Here is a 15,651-nt window from a genome sequence, read left to right on the forward strand (position 1 = left end):
TGTTATTAGTAGAAGGTGCGGACCTCTCCAGTCGCCTCTTCATCAGCTCTGCAAAATGTATGCTAAATTGTCTATTTTACAAATATTAGTTGTCCTTCATGTGGTTGACGTTGGATGGTGATATCATGTGGCTATGAGTTCCTCATCAGGATCAGAAAATCAACTTGCCAGTCTGCTGCTGACTCTGCTAGCCTGGGCTAGTTTTCAAATAGAAAAAGAGTAAAAGGTGGAGAAGATGAGCTCCAAGACCCAGGTAAAGTATAGCCATGTCCTGCTTCCCAGCTGCTGGGTGGGAGAAGTCAAGGGGGTTAGCCCTGAAGTGAGCATCAACTTCAGCCCTGGCGGCTAAAAAAAAGTCTCCTGAAACAGGAAAGTTATCTTGCTGTTATATTGATGATTATATTGAATTTATGAAATTAATTTAAAGCAGTCCTTAATTACTTGACTCAAACATAGCCTAACCATGTCATGTGATATGTAGTCTTTATCCACGACGTTCCACTTCCGGGATTGTTCCGGGATTGTTCAGTTGCTGCCGGAAATTCCGCCGAATGTCTTTCATTTCTGCCGGATGTCCGTCACCTTCCGCTTTCTTTGTGTTGGCATTTTAAACTCTGGTCCATTTATGAAGAACAATATCCTTCCAGAGGCTATTTTGCAGAGGCCCCGTTGCTCCGTGTGGCGCTTAGCGCTGCCCAAGACGATTGTGATTGGTTTAAAGAAATGCCAATAAACCAGAGCATGTTTTTCTCCCATCCTGTGTGGACCACTGACATATATAAAATGGACCAACAGAGCCCGTTGCTTCCGACGGAGACCAGTGAAGGCTATCAGAAGCACTTTTCCGGTGATCACTAGCTTTACTGCACAGCCTCCAACTGAGAGAGACAACTGGTAGCTGTGCCAAGAGAAATCTCAATCATTCCCAATCTTGCAGAGACAGAGAGCGTAGGTATGTGTAAGGAGATAACATAAGCACAGGCTAATTATTGATCACTAACATGCTAGTTAACATTAGTAATTAAACCTAAACAGCTAACGTACGTCGAAACTGCCTTCGAGCTTCTCCTGTACTGTACGGTAATTCCTCTACTGTGCAACAGTAAGTCGCTTGGTTAGGACACAATCGTTAGCTTATTTTTACAAAAACGTCCGCTACGGAGCCATAACGTCAGATACAAGATAATGGAGCCTTTTATACATTGTCATGTTTCTTTAGAAATAAACAATGGACAAATAGTCTTTAAACGCTTCAGATGTAAAGTTATTCGCTGTCAAAGTGACGTCAAAATGAATGCTAGTCAGTGGAATGCTAACGGGAGGTGATCTCTTTGTAGCATCAAAATGGCGCCATAGGAGGTTCGAGTTCTGAAGCGAAGCTTACCCCTTTGGTGTGGACTGGCAAAGTGAGACTATGTGATATGACTGTTTAAATGAAGCCAAAACGTTTTGATCGCCCCCCTGGTGGCTGGCTGCAGTATAGGTCATAAACCCCGCCCCCTCCATGTTAGCGGATAGGACATAGGCCAAACTAAAAAATCCACTTCAAATAAAGTTTTCCTAAAGATGGTTTCTGTCATTTTTAGTAGTTCTTATCGTGCTGAGGTTTGTTCAAGTGCTAATTCCTCTGATAAGTTATTGATGAAGTGATGCTATAAAAAAAAAAGGGGTAAAACAAAATGATTGACAGCTGTGATTGACTCGCAATTTGTATGTGGATATGTGGCCAGGACTTTGATACCACAGCTCCACCACCCAATCACTACTGCGCCGACTCTGGCCCCAAAATACAAGATGGCAGTGTCCGTATCTGGGATATTTTAGCTTCACATCTGTACAGTGGGAGGAAGTGGAGACGCGCTTTATATACAGTCTATACTTCAGTACACTTTAGAAACAAATATTACTGGGACCACAACAGAAAATTACAGATGAACATTTAATATCCAGGAATTCACATTATAGACACTTCCACTGACTATCCCTGTAACAATTTGGCAACAATTTAGCACATTGACCACGAGCACCATGGGAAAGCGGTTAGGCTGTTGGCATGTTGTTCCCTCTAGTGGACACATGTGAGTCCTGCAGACCAAGAAAAATATATTTTAAGCTGTAACAATACTTTTTCAGTTTCTCTCATAAAGCCCCCATGTGTTTGTGTGTAACACCTCACCACTGCAGCTTATTTCTGCTTCTTCTTGTTGAGGTAGCTAGCTCTGATAATCGCAGTGAACAGGTTTTGGCCCGTGTGCAGGAGGAACAGCAGAAACTGCAGCTGGAGAGGAAGTCAGGGAAAAGTTCAGATCAGCTTACTTCCAAAACATACTGTATGTGCAGTCACAGTTCTTTTCATGCAGAGCAGGTGGCCACTCACCAGCTGCAGAGACGTACTGAAAAACTGATACTTTTGAAAAACAGATTACAAATGTTCAACCGGCCACTTTATTTAGGTACCCCTGTACTGTTCAACTGCTCATTAACGCTTAATGGTGTATTTTATTGGCACACTTTGGGCCCCTTAGTACCAACTGAACAATGTTTGAACGCCACAGCCTATTAGAATTGTTGCTGACCCTGCCCATCCATTTATGACCACAGTGTACCCTTCTAATCTATCTTCTATCGGCTACTGCCAGGAAGATAAGACGTCACAAGGCTCAAATCATCTCAAACTGGTTTCTTGAACATGCCAATGAGTTTTCAAATGGCCTACATAGTCACCTGATCTCAGTACAATAGAGCAGGTTTGGAATGTGGACGAGATATTTGCATCATGGGTGCAGCCGACAAATTTGCAGCCACTGCGTGATGCTATCGTGTCAATGTGGACTCCAAACAATGGAAGTCATAGCACAGAGGAACAATAAATAACAGGCCTTGGCTTCACAGACAAAACTTCATTGTTTAATTTTTTTTTTTTTTACTTTTCACAGGATGTAAAATATCACAAGACTTCTCCCTTAAGCAACAATCTACTACCTGTTTTTATATATATCAGTATAATTATAGCACTAAAATAGTTGACTTATACTGTCCACTGGCCACATACATTGATTCCTGCCCACTAGTTGAACATCAGGTGGTAAATATGAATGTTCTTCTTCCTCAGGATGAAGAAGAGCTGGTCATAGAGAGGAGCAGAGGAGGCGGTTACATATTGCAAAACATTTTTATAAAATACGCACCGTGTCAATGAGCTCTATAACCTTAGAGCAGAAGAACCACCAGCAGGCTCCGGCCATCTGGAGGACAGAAACAATGGAGAAAAGTGAGTTTTACATATGATTAAATTTATTAAAAAGTTAACTGCACTGTGAACTGTCTGGTAGGCTTATTTTACTATGAACACATATCTGGCTAAAATTACAAGTTTTAAGAGCTGTCTTAATTTGCACAAACTTTAAGCACTAATTTGAAATGAAAAATGCACATGTTGCTATTTATTGCCAAGACATTGTTAGGTAAACTACCTACTTCTATCCCCAGCCTTTTATCCTTTCCTACCAGCAACTTTAGCACTACATCTACAAATCTGATGTTTTGTTGTTTGTTTTTTATGTGAAACTGATTATGCTGCTGTTTTGACCAGGACTCCCTGGAAGAAGATTTTTTTTTTTATCTCAATGGGACCTTCCTGGTTAAATAAGGGCTAAATATATATATTTTTTATTTCTATAGTTTAAGGTGTATTTCTATAGCTGGTGTTATTCTTTAGTTGTTTTTTTTTAATTGTCAATAAATCCCATGGAAGGACCATAACCAATAACGTGTTAGTCCATCTCCCCTAAACTGTCTGTGGCACTTAATCCAAAGACCATTTGTTCCTACTGAACAAAGAAATGGATATTGTATTCTTCCCCACTGCTCCCTCTCCACCCTGTGTATCCCCAAGAACAAAAGGGATGAACAACAATCCAATAAATCAATACTGTGGCTTCACAGAAATAAAATATATAGAAAAATAAATAAATAAAATAACAAAAATATAAATGACCACTCATACAGATGAAGACTTGTGACTTTTAAGAACATAAAAATATAAAATCCACCTTATGACACAGGAAATTACAGGTATATCCAGTTTGTCTTGTTCCGGTTCAGCTCAGATGAGTTATGCGGCCAGTTTTGTGAATGTAAACCAAATTCATACATTTGAGACAAAAAAAGGCAGGTTTTTTTTCTGACAATGAAAGGGTCCTCCCTATGCTTGGATCTGTGTTTCTCCCCTCCCACTCCTATATGTCTGCCACTGTAACAAGATAATATAATTTATAAAAGTGTCATGGTGGCTAAGAGAAGCCACAAAGGCACACAGGCTTGTTGTTAAGACTGGATTGAATAAGTATTAGAAATAATCATCATCATACCTCCATTGTCCACTAAACTGCATGCACAGACAGGACACTTTGTCATGCACAAGCCATCTGGACACTAAAACCAAGAGAAAGTTAATGAACAAAATAAGAGGGGAAAAAAGCGTTAAAATCTGCAGCATTTAAAAACAAAAATCTACTCACTGATGGAAATCTTGCGACCGCTGTTTCAACAGTTAACTTCAGGGACCATGCTGGAGAACCTTTGGACAATAGGCTTTCTTGCATATTTAAGGGCCACTTGCAGCACCCACTGCCTCCAAATCCAGATATTCGGCGAAGGATGAATAAAGACTGCAGCGACCAGCTGCACCAGAAACATTTCTGTTGCAACAGACTTAACTAAACCACAGTAAACAAAAACACTGCAAATAGGTGCAAGCCAAGTTGCCTGAGCAACCTTGTTGAAAGTAATGACGAGATTTGGATTACTTCCTGTTTGTATTCTTTTATTTTGGACAGGATCAGGTGCATGTTCAGCACAGCAGGGGGCGCTGTTTCCGGCCATAATGTGACCTAATTGCATTATTATTATGATTTTAAGCTGGACTGCAGTAGGGCCAGCCCTATAAACATGAAAGTCTGTCGCTGAGTGAGTGAGTATGGAAGCGTATTACATTCACCATAGAAAAAAAAATTTAGACACCTTATCTCGTAATTACGAGATCCCGATGAATGTCTTTAAGTACTATAGATGGGATTGTTATCAGTTTGGCGACTTTGCACAGGCACCTCAGGACTTTGCGGTTGTTCTGGTGGAAAGCCCATTCTTGATCTGTTGGACATTGTAGTGTTTCTGCAGGATCAGTGGAACAGATATGTCCATTAACTAATACTATCTATAAAGTTACACAAGAGGTATCACGCTAACTTAACTCAGCTGAATTTACCTCTCGGTGGTACAGTTGATCACTGAGCCGTGGCCTACTGACAACTAGCTAGATATGCCGCCTTCCAGGTGTTTAAAATTATCTCATAATTACGAGATCTTTTCTTAAAATTATGAGTTATTTTCTTGTAATTAAGATATCTTTTCTCAAAATTAAGAGATCAGGATATCGTAATTACGAGATAAGGTGTCAACATTTTTTTTTCTATGGTGAATGTAATACGCTTCTGTAAGTTACACCATTAGCCGAAGTGAGTGACGACGCTGGTTGAGTACATGCATCCGGCGGAATTTCCTGCGGCACGCAGCAATCCCAGAAGTGGAACGTCAAGGATATAAACTACATCTTACAGACTCATCTAATTTTAAAGCAAGAAATCTCTTGTCTGTGAGTGTGTCTGTCATTCAAACACTTAGAGAACCATCCATCCGACCTACTTCGCACTTGGTGGATGTATTGCTGGGTACCCAATGACGTGTGTTCACCAAATCCGAGGTACGCATTATTTTTTTTTTTTAACACAAAGTAAGCATTTTATCAAGTTTGGTAAGGTTACGCTTCGTGTGATACGTGTGGCTCGGCAAACGCAACTAAACGATGACAGAGTAGACGGTGCCCGCTCTGCTGAATGGCAACTTTCGTTATAAAAACAACTTTGAAGTACCATCTTCGGGCGATACACACTTTTGCTGATGTTAGCAAAGACACTAGTGCTGAGACAGGGTCAACAAGTCGTGCTTGTCAAACGACACTGGTGGAGTGCAGCCGGGGCAACAGCAAAGCTAACTAGTGCAACCGCTAAATGGGTCGCTACAGACTGCAGGCCCATCAACATACAGTAGTTCAGGACCGGGGGCTTAAAGACATCATTCAGATCGCCACAGGCTGCCTTTGAGGGGAACTATTGTTACGAGAATACATGAACTGTACGACGCTGAAAAAGCCACAAAGTGACGGAGGCAGTTGGCAGAAAGCACTTTCATTGCACTTACTGGAGACCACTGGACATGGATGTCACAAGCAGGTGCATATGGAAAGCTGGCCTATATTTCAAAAAGCTACTCAGCTACACCTGCCTCAACAGTGCCACGTGAGGGACTGTTCTCGTTGGCAGGCAACATTCGGCAGAAGAACAGGTCAGCTTTATCAGCTGAAAATCTGAACAAGCTAGTCTGCCTGAGTTGACAAGAGGCATGTTGTGCACAGGTGCACACTGTTTGACGTAATTATCTATAACCAAGAATGTAGAGACTGTTCCCTCTGTCTCTTCACATACATTATGGCATTCTATTCCTAAAATAGGCCTACTTATTGTTGCATTCGTTTGAGTTGAGATGTTACTATGCAAAAAAAAAATCACAGGTAAGCTATTTGTGACTTTGTAGCAGACATTACTTTGTAACAGTTGTTGGTTACTGCTAAATGTCTGCATTTCATATGGATGCCTCATCAAATTAAGATTGATATTGAACACTTGTTTGATAAATGTTACTGGTTGAGATAATAAAGCTGAAGAATCAGTTTCTTTAAACCAGTTTGTCATGCATGTATTTCTTTCAACACTGCACATTTACAAGTAAGTCCTAGTATTTTAAATGTGCGATTAATCGTGATAAATCACAGCCCATGACTGTGATTAACCTGATTCATTTTTTTATCGATTGACAGCACTATGTATGTGTGTGTGTATATATATATTTATATATATATATATATATATATAGTATACATGTATATATACATACTATTATAACATGAAAAGTTTGTTTCCATAACATAATAAGCAGCTGTTTATGTTCACTTTCACCATTATGAAAATATATTGGAAGATGAACATCAGTTCACATGTGCTAGCAGCTGACATGAAGCCAGGTGTTTGTCTTGTGCCTGTCCTTTATTATTGTTACATTCTTTACACTTTTTGCCCACTTACATTACATTTTTATTATAGCAATAAACATGACAATTATCTTACATACTGCTGGTAAAACATGTAGACTAGTCATAATGTAGTGACAAAAACGTTATCTATAATGAGGTCATTACAAATCAAACTACACTGCTGATTCGGTAAAAGTCAATTCAGGAGCGTCAGAGGAGCAATAACTTTTCTTCACATTATAACAATTGATCAACAGATATTGTAAAAATAATGTGATGGCAATTTGTATTTAATTCCCAGCGATGGGACAATGATCTTTTTGATAATACCTTAATATGACAACATAGCTTTGACAATAAGGCGCATTGCATAAGAAAGCATCATGTCGGACCTTCACACACAATACATCCAGATTCCTGTTTAACTGTGTTGAAGTGTGATGATGAGCACCATAAGAAAAAGGTCAGGCTGTGGGCATGATGTTCCCTCTAGTGGACACTAATGAGTACTGCAGACACAGGAACAATCCCTGAAGCTGTAATAATACTTTGTCATTTTCTCTCATAAAGCCCCTGTGTGTTTGTGTGTAACACACTCACCACTGCGTCTCTTATTTCTGCTTCTTCTTGTTGAGGTAGCTCTGATAATAGAAGTTACTGAAGAGGACGATGAGGGTGACGCAGTAACTAAACACCACCGCATTCATGGCGTCGGGGAAGTCACACTCTGTGAACAGGTTGTAGCCCGTGTGCAGGAGGAACAGCAGAAACTGCAGCTGGAGAGGAAGTCATGGAAAAGTTCAGATCAGCTTACTTCACTAACATATTGTTTGTACAGTCACAGTTCTTCTCATACAGAGCAGGAGGCCACTCACCAGCTGCAGAGACGTGAGGTATCGCTTCCACCACAGATACTTCTGCATGTGAGGGCCGATGGCAGCCAGGCCGTAGTAAGAATACATCACAATGTGAACAAAGGTGTTGACCAGCCCGATGAAGAACGCTGCAGGAAGTAAACAGAGGAATGTAATTTCTCTCCTTTTCAGGGATAGCATATTTCATTACACTAAAACCCCTATCAAATAATGCTTCCACTACATCATTGTTTTATTGCACCACTACTCACTCCATGTAGGACCATTACTGTAAATATATGGGGAGCATATTTTGATACTCAGAGGTTTTCAGGGGCATTTCAATAGATCAAATCCCGTAACAAAAAATAGTGCAAAACGATTAAGTAGCACATCTCGATATATCAACAGAACACTGGCGATTAGAAATGGGCTGTTTCATTCAAAACATTTAAAAAACGTAGAGAAAGGATAGTACAGAGCCCCCCTGGGGTCAGCTGAGAGAGAAAAAAGCCATGCATGCGGCTATGAGTGGCTCATCAGGATCGGGAAATCAACTTGCCAGTCTCCTGCTGACTCTGCTAGCATGGCCGGCCAAGGTTTTCAAATGTAAACATCAGAGTAAACACCCAGGAAAAGGTGGAGAAGATGAGCTCCAGCTAGGGCTGTGCAATTCATCGAATTTTTATCGTGATTTCGCCTCCTAATGATCACAAAAACATTACGCACATTACGTTTTGCAAGTAAACTCTTATTTTGTTCTGAATTTTAAAAAAAGTACAAACAGGAAAAGTATTAAAGTTCTCATATTATAATCATTTTCAGGTTCATAATTGTATTTAGAAGTTATATCTAGTGCTGTCAAACAATTAAAATATTTAATCGCGATTAATCGCATTAATGTCATAGTTAACTCGCAATTAATCGCACATTTTCATCTATTCTGAACGTCCCTTGATTTCTTTTTGTCCCATTATTTTTTCTCATTTTAATGCTCTTATCAACATGGAAAAGTGGATCGGCTTGCTTTGTGCAAATGTTTTTTTTTTTTTTATTGAAAACAACATTGGCATATACTGTAGTGTTCAATTTCACACTAACATTCTCACTTGGAGCAGTCATTCACACTTGGAGCAAATAATCTCTCACACAATGTAACACTATCCATCAATAAAAGGGTGAAAAAAATACTTTGTCACACAAACAGCCAGTTTGCTGGGAAGCTTGCTTCTTTTGTACAACATGCCCAGACAGTGAAGACAACCTTTCAGAAGGTACTGATGTGGCCGGTGTTGCTAAGTACTTGGGTGCAAGGCGGGCCATTTAACTGTGTGCCCCTTCATGTGTGGACCACCATTCCTGGGGACAGTCATCCATGCCAGTAAGAGGCTCTGCCTTGTAGCGCTCCAGACATTACTCAATACTGTCCTCCTCTTCATCAGACGAAGACTTGTCTAACCCTAACCCCCCAAAACGTAACGTTAGCCTACTACTCTTTGGCCGGCTCGCAAGCCCAAACAAGTGTGTGCTGTTGTTTTGTTTCCGGTCTAGCCAGAATAGGTTTACATGGTTTAATTTTCAAAAAAGACCACATTTTTGTTGTACTGCACATTGCTGCAGCTCCTCTTCTCACCCTGTGTGTTGAGCTCTCTGTTTTAGCTACAGAGTGAGACATCTCACTTCTGTTCCTATCTTTGTTGGGAGTCATACATGCGCAGTAGCTAGGTAAGTACTGCTAGCTAGTCAGTTGCAGAGCATGAGGTCATGCCATGCTAGCTAGCTAGACGAGCATTATAACGTGTGTTACAAAGCGACGCACTTTCGTCACAGAAGTAAAGGCTGGACTACAATCGAGCTGTTTGGAGCAGTTTGTGAACAGTGTTTTCTCTGGTAGATGGTAAGGTTTTTTTCACTTTGTAAACCTATAACATGCACAAAAAAGATATATAACACAATAAAGGGGAAAAAAACCAAAAAGCATAATATAAGGGAAATTTCACAGTTCAAGGTGTTTTCACTGTTCATTTGTTTAACTGTTTCAATGTTTTTTAAGTTTACTGAATGCAACATCTTTTCAATGTTTCAATCGTGATTTCAATATTGACCAAAACAATTGTGATTATGATTTGTTTCCATAATCAAGCATCACTAGATCCAGCTAGCCAAAACCATCTATGCATTATATACAGTGTATATATAAAATATCCGGTGAGCGGCAGTTCTCTTGGCCAAAAGGTCTTGTTGATGGCAGAGGTCAGAGGAGAATGGCCAGACTGATTCGATCCACTAGAAAACCAACAGTAACTCAAATAACCACATGTTACAACCAACCAAGGTGTGAAGAAGTGCATCTCTGAACGCATAGTATCGCATTGCCAGACTATCTCCACAGCGCTGTGGAGTGACCGAACACCCAGAATGTTGCACCTTGAAGCATATGGGCTACAGCATCAGAAGACCACACAGGCTGCCACTCCTGTCAGCTAAGAACAGGAAATGGAGGCTACAACTGCACAGGCTTTCCAAGATCGGACAATAGAAGATTGGAAAAACGTTGCCTGGTCTGATTTGGTGTAAACAACATGAAAGCATGGATCCATCCTGCCTTTTATCAATGGTTCAGGCTGGTGGCGGAGGTGTAATGGTGTATTTTATTTGCACATGTTGGGCCTCTTAGTACTAATTCAGCGTTGTTTAAACACCACAGCCTGCCTGAGTATTGTTGCTGACCATTTCCATCCCTTTATGACCACAGTGTACCCATTGGATGGCTACTGCCAGCAGGATGAAGCGCCATGTCACAAAGGTCAAATCATCTCAAACTGGTTTACTTGAACATGACGATGAGTTTACTGTTTTCGAATGGCCTTCACAGTCACCACATCTCAATCCAATAGAGCTGCTTTGGAATGAGGGGGAAGTGTTTTTACAGTCTATGGGTGGAACGGGAGATTTGCATCATGGGTGCAGCCAACAAATGGACACCAAACAGTGGAAGTCATGGCACACAGGAATAAGAAACAACAGGCTTTGGCTACACGGACAAAATGTCCTTCCTTTAAGCAACTATATATATATATATATATATATATATATATATATATATATATATATATATATATATACACATACATACACACACACACTACCGGTCAAAAGTTTTAGAACACCTCAATTGTTTTAGTTTTTTATTGAAATTTTAGCAGTTCAAGTCCAATGAATAGCTTGAAATGGTAAAAAAGGTTAAGTGGTGAACTGCCTGAGGTTAAAAAAAAATTAAGGTTATCCAAAACTGAAAAATAATCTGCATTTCAATATTTTACAAAAAGGCCTTTTTCAGGGAACAAGAAATGGGTTAACAACATAAAGCTGTTCTGCAGCAATGGAGGTTGATCAAGCTTTGAAAGTTGGTGCTATCAATTCCCACAGGTATTCCAACTTGTCTGGATTACTTACAACCCCCTCTGTTTGTATAAAAGTATTGTTGGAACACACTGTGGTACCATACCCTAGTGAGCATTATATGAACAGTATTGTACTGCAGAAAGTAGTGTGTTGCTATAAAAATGGCGGGAAAAAAGGCAATCAACAATGGAAGAGAGACAGACCATCATAACACTTAAGAATGTTGGTCTTTCCTACAGAGGAATTGTGAAGAAAGTCAAGGTGTCAGTGAGTACAGTATTCTTCACCATCAAAAGGCACTGGGGGAAACTCTGACAGGAAGAGGTCTGGCAGACCCAAAGCCACAACAGAATCAGAAGACAAGTTTCTGAGAGTCAACAGCTTGCGTGATAGGCGGCTCACAGGACAACAGCTTCAAGCACAGCTTAATAGTGGTCGTAATAAGCAAGTCTCAGTTTCAACTGTCAAGAGAAGACCTCGAGCTGCAGGTTTGATAGGTCGAGTTGCAGCAAGAAAGCCATTGTTAAGACATCAGAATAAGAAAAAGAGGCTTGCCTGGGCCAAGAAACATCGTCAATGGACGACTGAAGACTGGAAGAAGGTGTTATGGACTGATGAATCAACATTTGAAATCTTCGGTTCATCACGCAGGATTTTTGTACGCCGTCGAGTAGGCAAAAGGATGGTTCTGTCAAACATGGAGGAGGAAGCGTGATGGTCTGGGGCAGTTTTGCTGGATCCAGGGTCGGTGATTTGTACAGAGTGAAAGGCACCCTGAACCAAAACGGCTATCACAGCATTTTGCAGCGCCATGCAGTACCCTCTGGTATGCGCCTAGTTGATCAGGGGTTCATCCTACAGCAAGATAATGACCCGAAACATAAGTCCAAGCTATGCCAGAACTACCTTAGCAAAAAAGAACAAGATGGTAAGCTTAAAAACATGGAGTGGCCAGCACAGTCACCAGACGTAAACCCCATTGAGCTGGTTTGGGATGAACTGGACAGAAAAGTGAAAGCAAAGCAAGTGCCACACATTTATGGGAACTTCTGCAACAGAGTTGGGAAGGACTTTCTGAAGAATATTTGATTCCCATTGTAGAAAGAATGCCACGAGTGTGTTCAGGTGTTATATCTGCCAAAGGGGGCTACTTTAATGAGTCAAACATTTAGAATACATTTTGGTTTATAAATTGATTCCATGATTTCTTTTTTAACTTAAATTGTTCATTTGTTCTATTATTTCATTTCAGAGTACAATAAGACATTGAACTGACATCAGTTAGGGCTGGGCGATATGGAGAAAATCAAATATCACAATCATTTTGACCAAATAACTTCGATATCGATACCACAACGATATTGTAGTGTTGACTATTGGTGCTTTCACAAAATATTTACACAATGAGAGTTTTGATAAATAATCATCAGTGATGTGGATATAATGACTAAGTGGGTAAAGGCAAATAATATAACAGTTACAACAGTCTGGTAAGTTCAGAAAATGACATTACTTTACTGTAATGCAGCCTTTAAAACCAGGAAAAGACAACACTTATGCCATATTACGATATCCAAAATCTAAGACGATATCTAGTCTCAAATCACGATATCGATATAATATCAATATATTGCCCAGCTCTAATATCAGTATCATTATAGCACTTACAGTAAATGACTAAAATAGTTGACTTACACTGTCCACCAGCCACATACTTGATTCCCGCCCACCAATTAAAGATCATGGTGCCGTGGTGGTAAATATGAAGGAATGTCAGCTGGCTGTTTTTCTTCCTCAGGATGAAGAAGAGCTGCTCATAGAGAGGAGCAGAGGAGGCGGTTACAGTTTCAACTCTGCATTTCACTGATATTGCAAAGATGTTTTTATAAAATACGCACCGTGTCACTGAGCTCTATAACCTTAGAGAAGAAGAACCACCAGCAGGCCTTGGCCATCTGGAGGACAGAAACAATAAAGAAATGATATTATTATTCATTCTGTCTGAAAGGATAAATTTACTGTGAATTATGTTCCACTTGTAGCTTGTGAAAGACCAAATGTGTGCATAAAGACACCAAAGTGACTGAACGTATCAAGTGAGACACTTGCTTACCCTTACTGCCAGCGGGCTGTTGCTGTAATCTACAGGCTGACACAGATAGCTGTAGTTCGAGAGCCAGGACGTGACCAGGAACTGGAACAGATTCATACAATGACTTAATTAAATGAAACACCACCAATATCACCACTTATATTATAAAACACAAATTCCTAAGTGGAAGCAGCAGCTAAAACCTGTAAAACCGAATATGTCCATCTTCAACGTGTTCATCATTGGTCTGGTTTTCTGATTAAAAGAAAACAAAATGCGGTACAAACGCACCTCGTAGAACATGTAGCCAGACAGGCCGACCATGCCAAAGTTGTAAACAATGAGAACCCCTTTGAGGTCAAGAGCTTCTCTGTGTTTCATCAGACGAGGGCCGGCCCACACCACGAAGAGGTACGCCAGGAAGATGAGTGCCACCGGGACGGGGGAGTAGACCAGCAGCCACTGGTCTGTCCTCTTGTCTGGAACATAATAGAGCTCTGTGTCAGGGGACTATTTACAAATTAACACATGGATTACAGGACCCATCTCTGGCTAGAATTACCCATGGCATGGCATTTCACTTTATGAGGTTTTTTAACATTAATATGCGTTCCCCCAGCCTGCCTATGTTCCCCCAGTGGCTAGAAATGGTGATAGGTGTAAACCGAGCCCTGGGTATCCTGCTCTGCCTTAGATGGGCGGATCTGGAATCTTGCTCTTTATGACATCATAACGAACAAAGTGGAAGTTGGTCAAAGCAACAACCCACCCTCTCTCTCCTCCTCAATAGCTACAGACACAGAAATGGCACATCCTAAGGAAAGCTCATTGTGGGACTGGCTCTAGTGGCTGTAATTCTGCACCAAGGCTGAATTTCGGGAAAGAGACTTCAGATACAGTATTAGGGGACCACTAAGGTCTATATAAAAGAGACTTTAGATACAGCATTAGGGGACCACTAAGGTCTATATAAAAGTTAAAAAAATTGCACTTTGAGAAAAATAAAAGGCAGTTTCCGTCTGACAAGGAAAAGGGTCCTCCCTATGTTTGGGTCCGTGGTGCTCCCATCCCTATATGTCACAAGCTAATATCATGGTGGCTAATCATGTGAGAAGCCACAAAGCAGTCATTGTGAAGACGAGCCGGGGGAGCACAAATCTGCAGCTGCCAACTCACACACACAGGCTTGTTGTTTAGACTGGACTGTTAGGAGAAAGAATCACCATCATACCTCCATTGTCCACTATCCTCTGGTGCATAGACACGACACTTTGCCACGCAGAAGCCATCTGGAAACATAGAGAAAGTTAACATTTAGTTAATATAGGTAAAAATCTGTAGCCTTTAAAAGATAAAAAAAAAAAAGTACTCACAGATGCAAACTTGCAACCAGTGTTTCAACACTTCAGTGACCACGCTGGAGAACCTTTGGACCGACGTCTGGCAAATAAGTATTAGCAAAGGTCAACCTGCAGCACCTGCTGTAGCCACATCTTCTGAATGGATGAATAAAGACAGACTGCAGCGACCAGCTGCACCAGAAACATTTCTGCTGCAACAGATTTAACTAAACCACAGTAAACAGAAAATCAAAATAGGTGCAATAGAGTTGCCTCCCACTTTGAATGACAGGAGAAAAAGTAATTGGTTTACTCAAACCCGGATTATCCACAGACAGTATGGGATTATAAAGGCACTTGGGCCAGTGCCCAGGGGCACCAACCATTCACAACCAGTGGTGGGGGGGGGGGGCACCACATGACACCAAGCTTTAACAATATTTTCCGTAAATTGTTATATTATTCAATTGAAATTGTTGAAAGATCATACATTACTCGTTTATGAACACTAATTTCACAATAATAATAATAAATTATAAATAAATCAATATTACATGACCACTATCACTCCCCCTCCCCAATCTGTCAGAGTTGAGTTGGTCCACAGGTACGCGCAAATGTATCATTTGGGGGATTTGGGGGGGGGGGTTAACAATAATCAAAAGTGGCCAGTTTAACCCCCCCCCCCCAAAAAAATGTTATCATAATGATGAATGTAAAATATTAACTGTTATAAAAAATGATAAGTGGTTGGCTTTCTTGGGTTTACTTCCTGTTTGGGAGTATATATTTGCCGGAATAAATTACATGTTC

At 40.6% G+C, this 15,651-nt stretch overlaps 1 protein-coding gene and 1 long non-coding RNA gene across 4 annotated transcripts; both read right to left on the reverse strand.

Moving 5' to 3' along the window:
* Positions 1 to 1,920: 1,920 nt before the first annotated feature.
* LOC120565289 lies at positions 1,921 to 6,980 on the reverse strand. Of its 3 annotated transcripts, none has more exons than XR_005640217.1 (6): positions 6,259 to 6,980; positions 4,521 to 4,700; positions 4,371 to 4,434; positions 3,189 to 3,245; positions 2,177 to 2,278; positions 1,921 to 2,085 (listed from the first exon to the last, which is right to left on the reverse strand). It is a non-coding gene; the product is annotated as an uncharacterized LOC120565289 (long non-coding RNA). The 3 variants fall into 3 exon arrangements; XR_005640216.1 differs by having other exon boundaries at positions 4,521 to 4,683; positions 6,259 to 6,978; XR_005640215.1 differs by having other exon boundaries at positions 4,521 to 6,977.
* Positions 6,981 to 7,141: 161 nt separating this feature from the next.
* Positions 7,142 to 15,129, reverse strand: LOC120565288 (elongation of very long chain fatty acids protein 4-like). The gene is made up of 8 exons (XM_039810947.1): positions 14,872 to 15,129; positions 14,730 to 14,787; positions 13,790 to 13,977; positions 13,520 to 13,600; positions 13,305 to 13,361; positions 13,102 to 13,216; positions 8,023 to 8,150; positions 7,142 to 7,923 (listed from the first exon to the last, which is right to left on the reverse strand). Exons 2-8 carry the CDS (start codon positions 14,785 to 14,787, stop codon positions 7,759 to 7,761), a joined length of 792 nt encoding a protein of 263 aa, XP_039666881.1. The 5' UTR covers positions 14,872 to 15,129; the 3' UTR covers positions 7,142 to 7,758.
* Positions 15,130 to 15,651: the final 522 nt, after the last annotated feature.

This window comes from Perca fluviatilis, chromosome 9, assembly GCF_010015445.1.
Source record: "Perca fluviatilis chromosome 9, GENO_Pfluv_1.0, whole genome shotgun sequence".
NCBI lineage: Eukaryota > Metazoa > Chordata > Actinopteri > Perciformes > Percidae > Perca > Perca fluviatilis.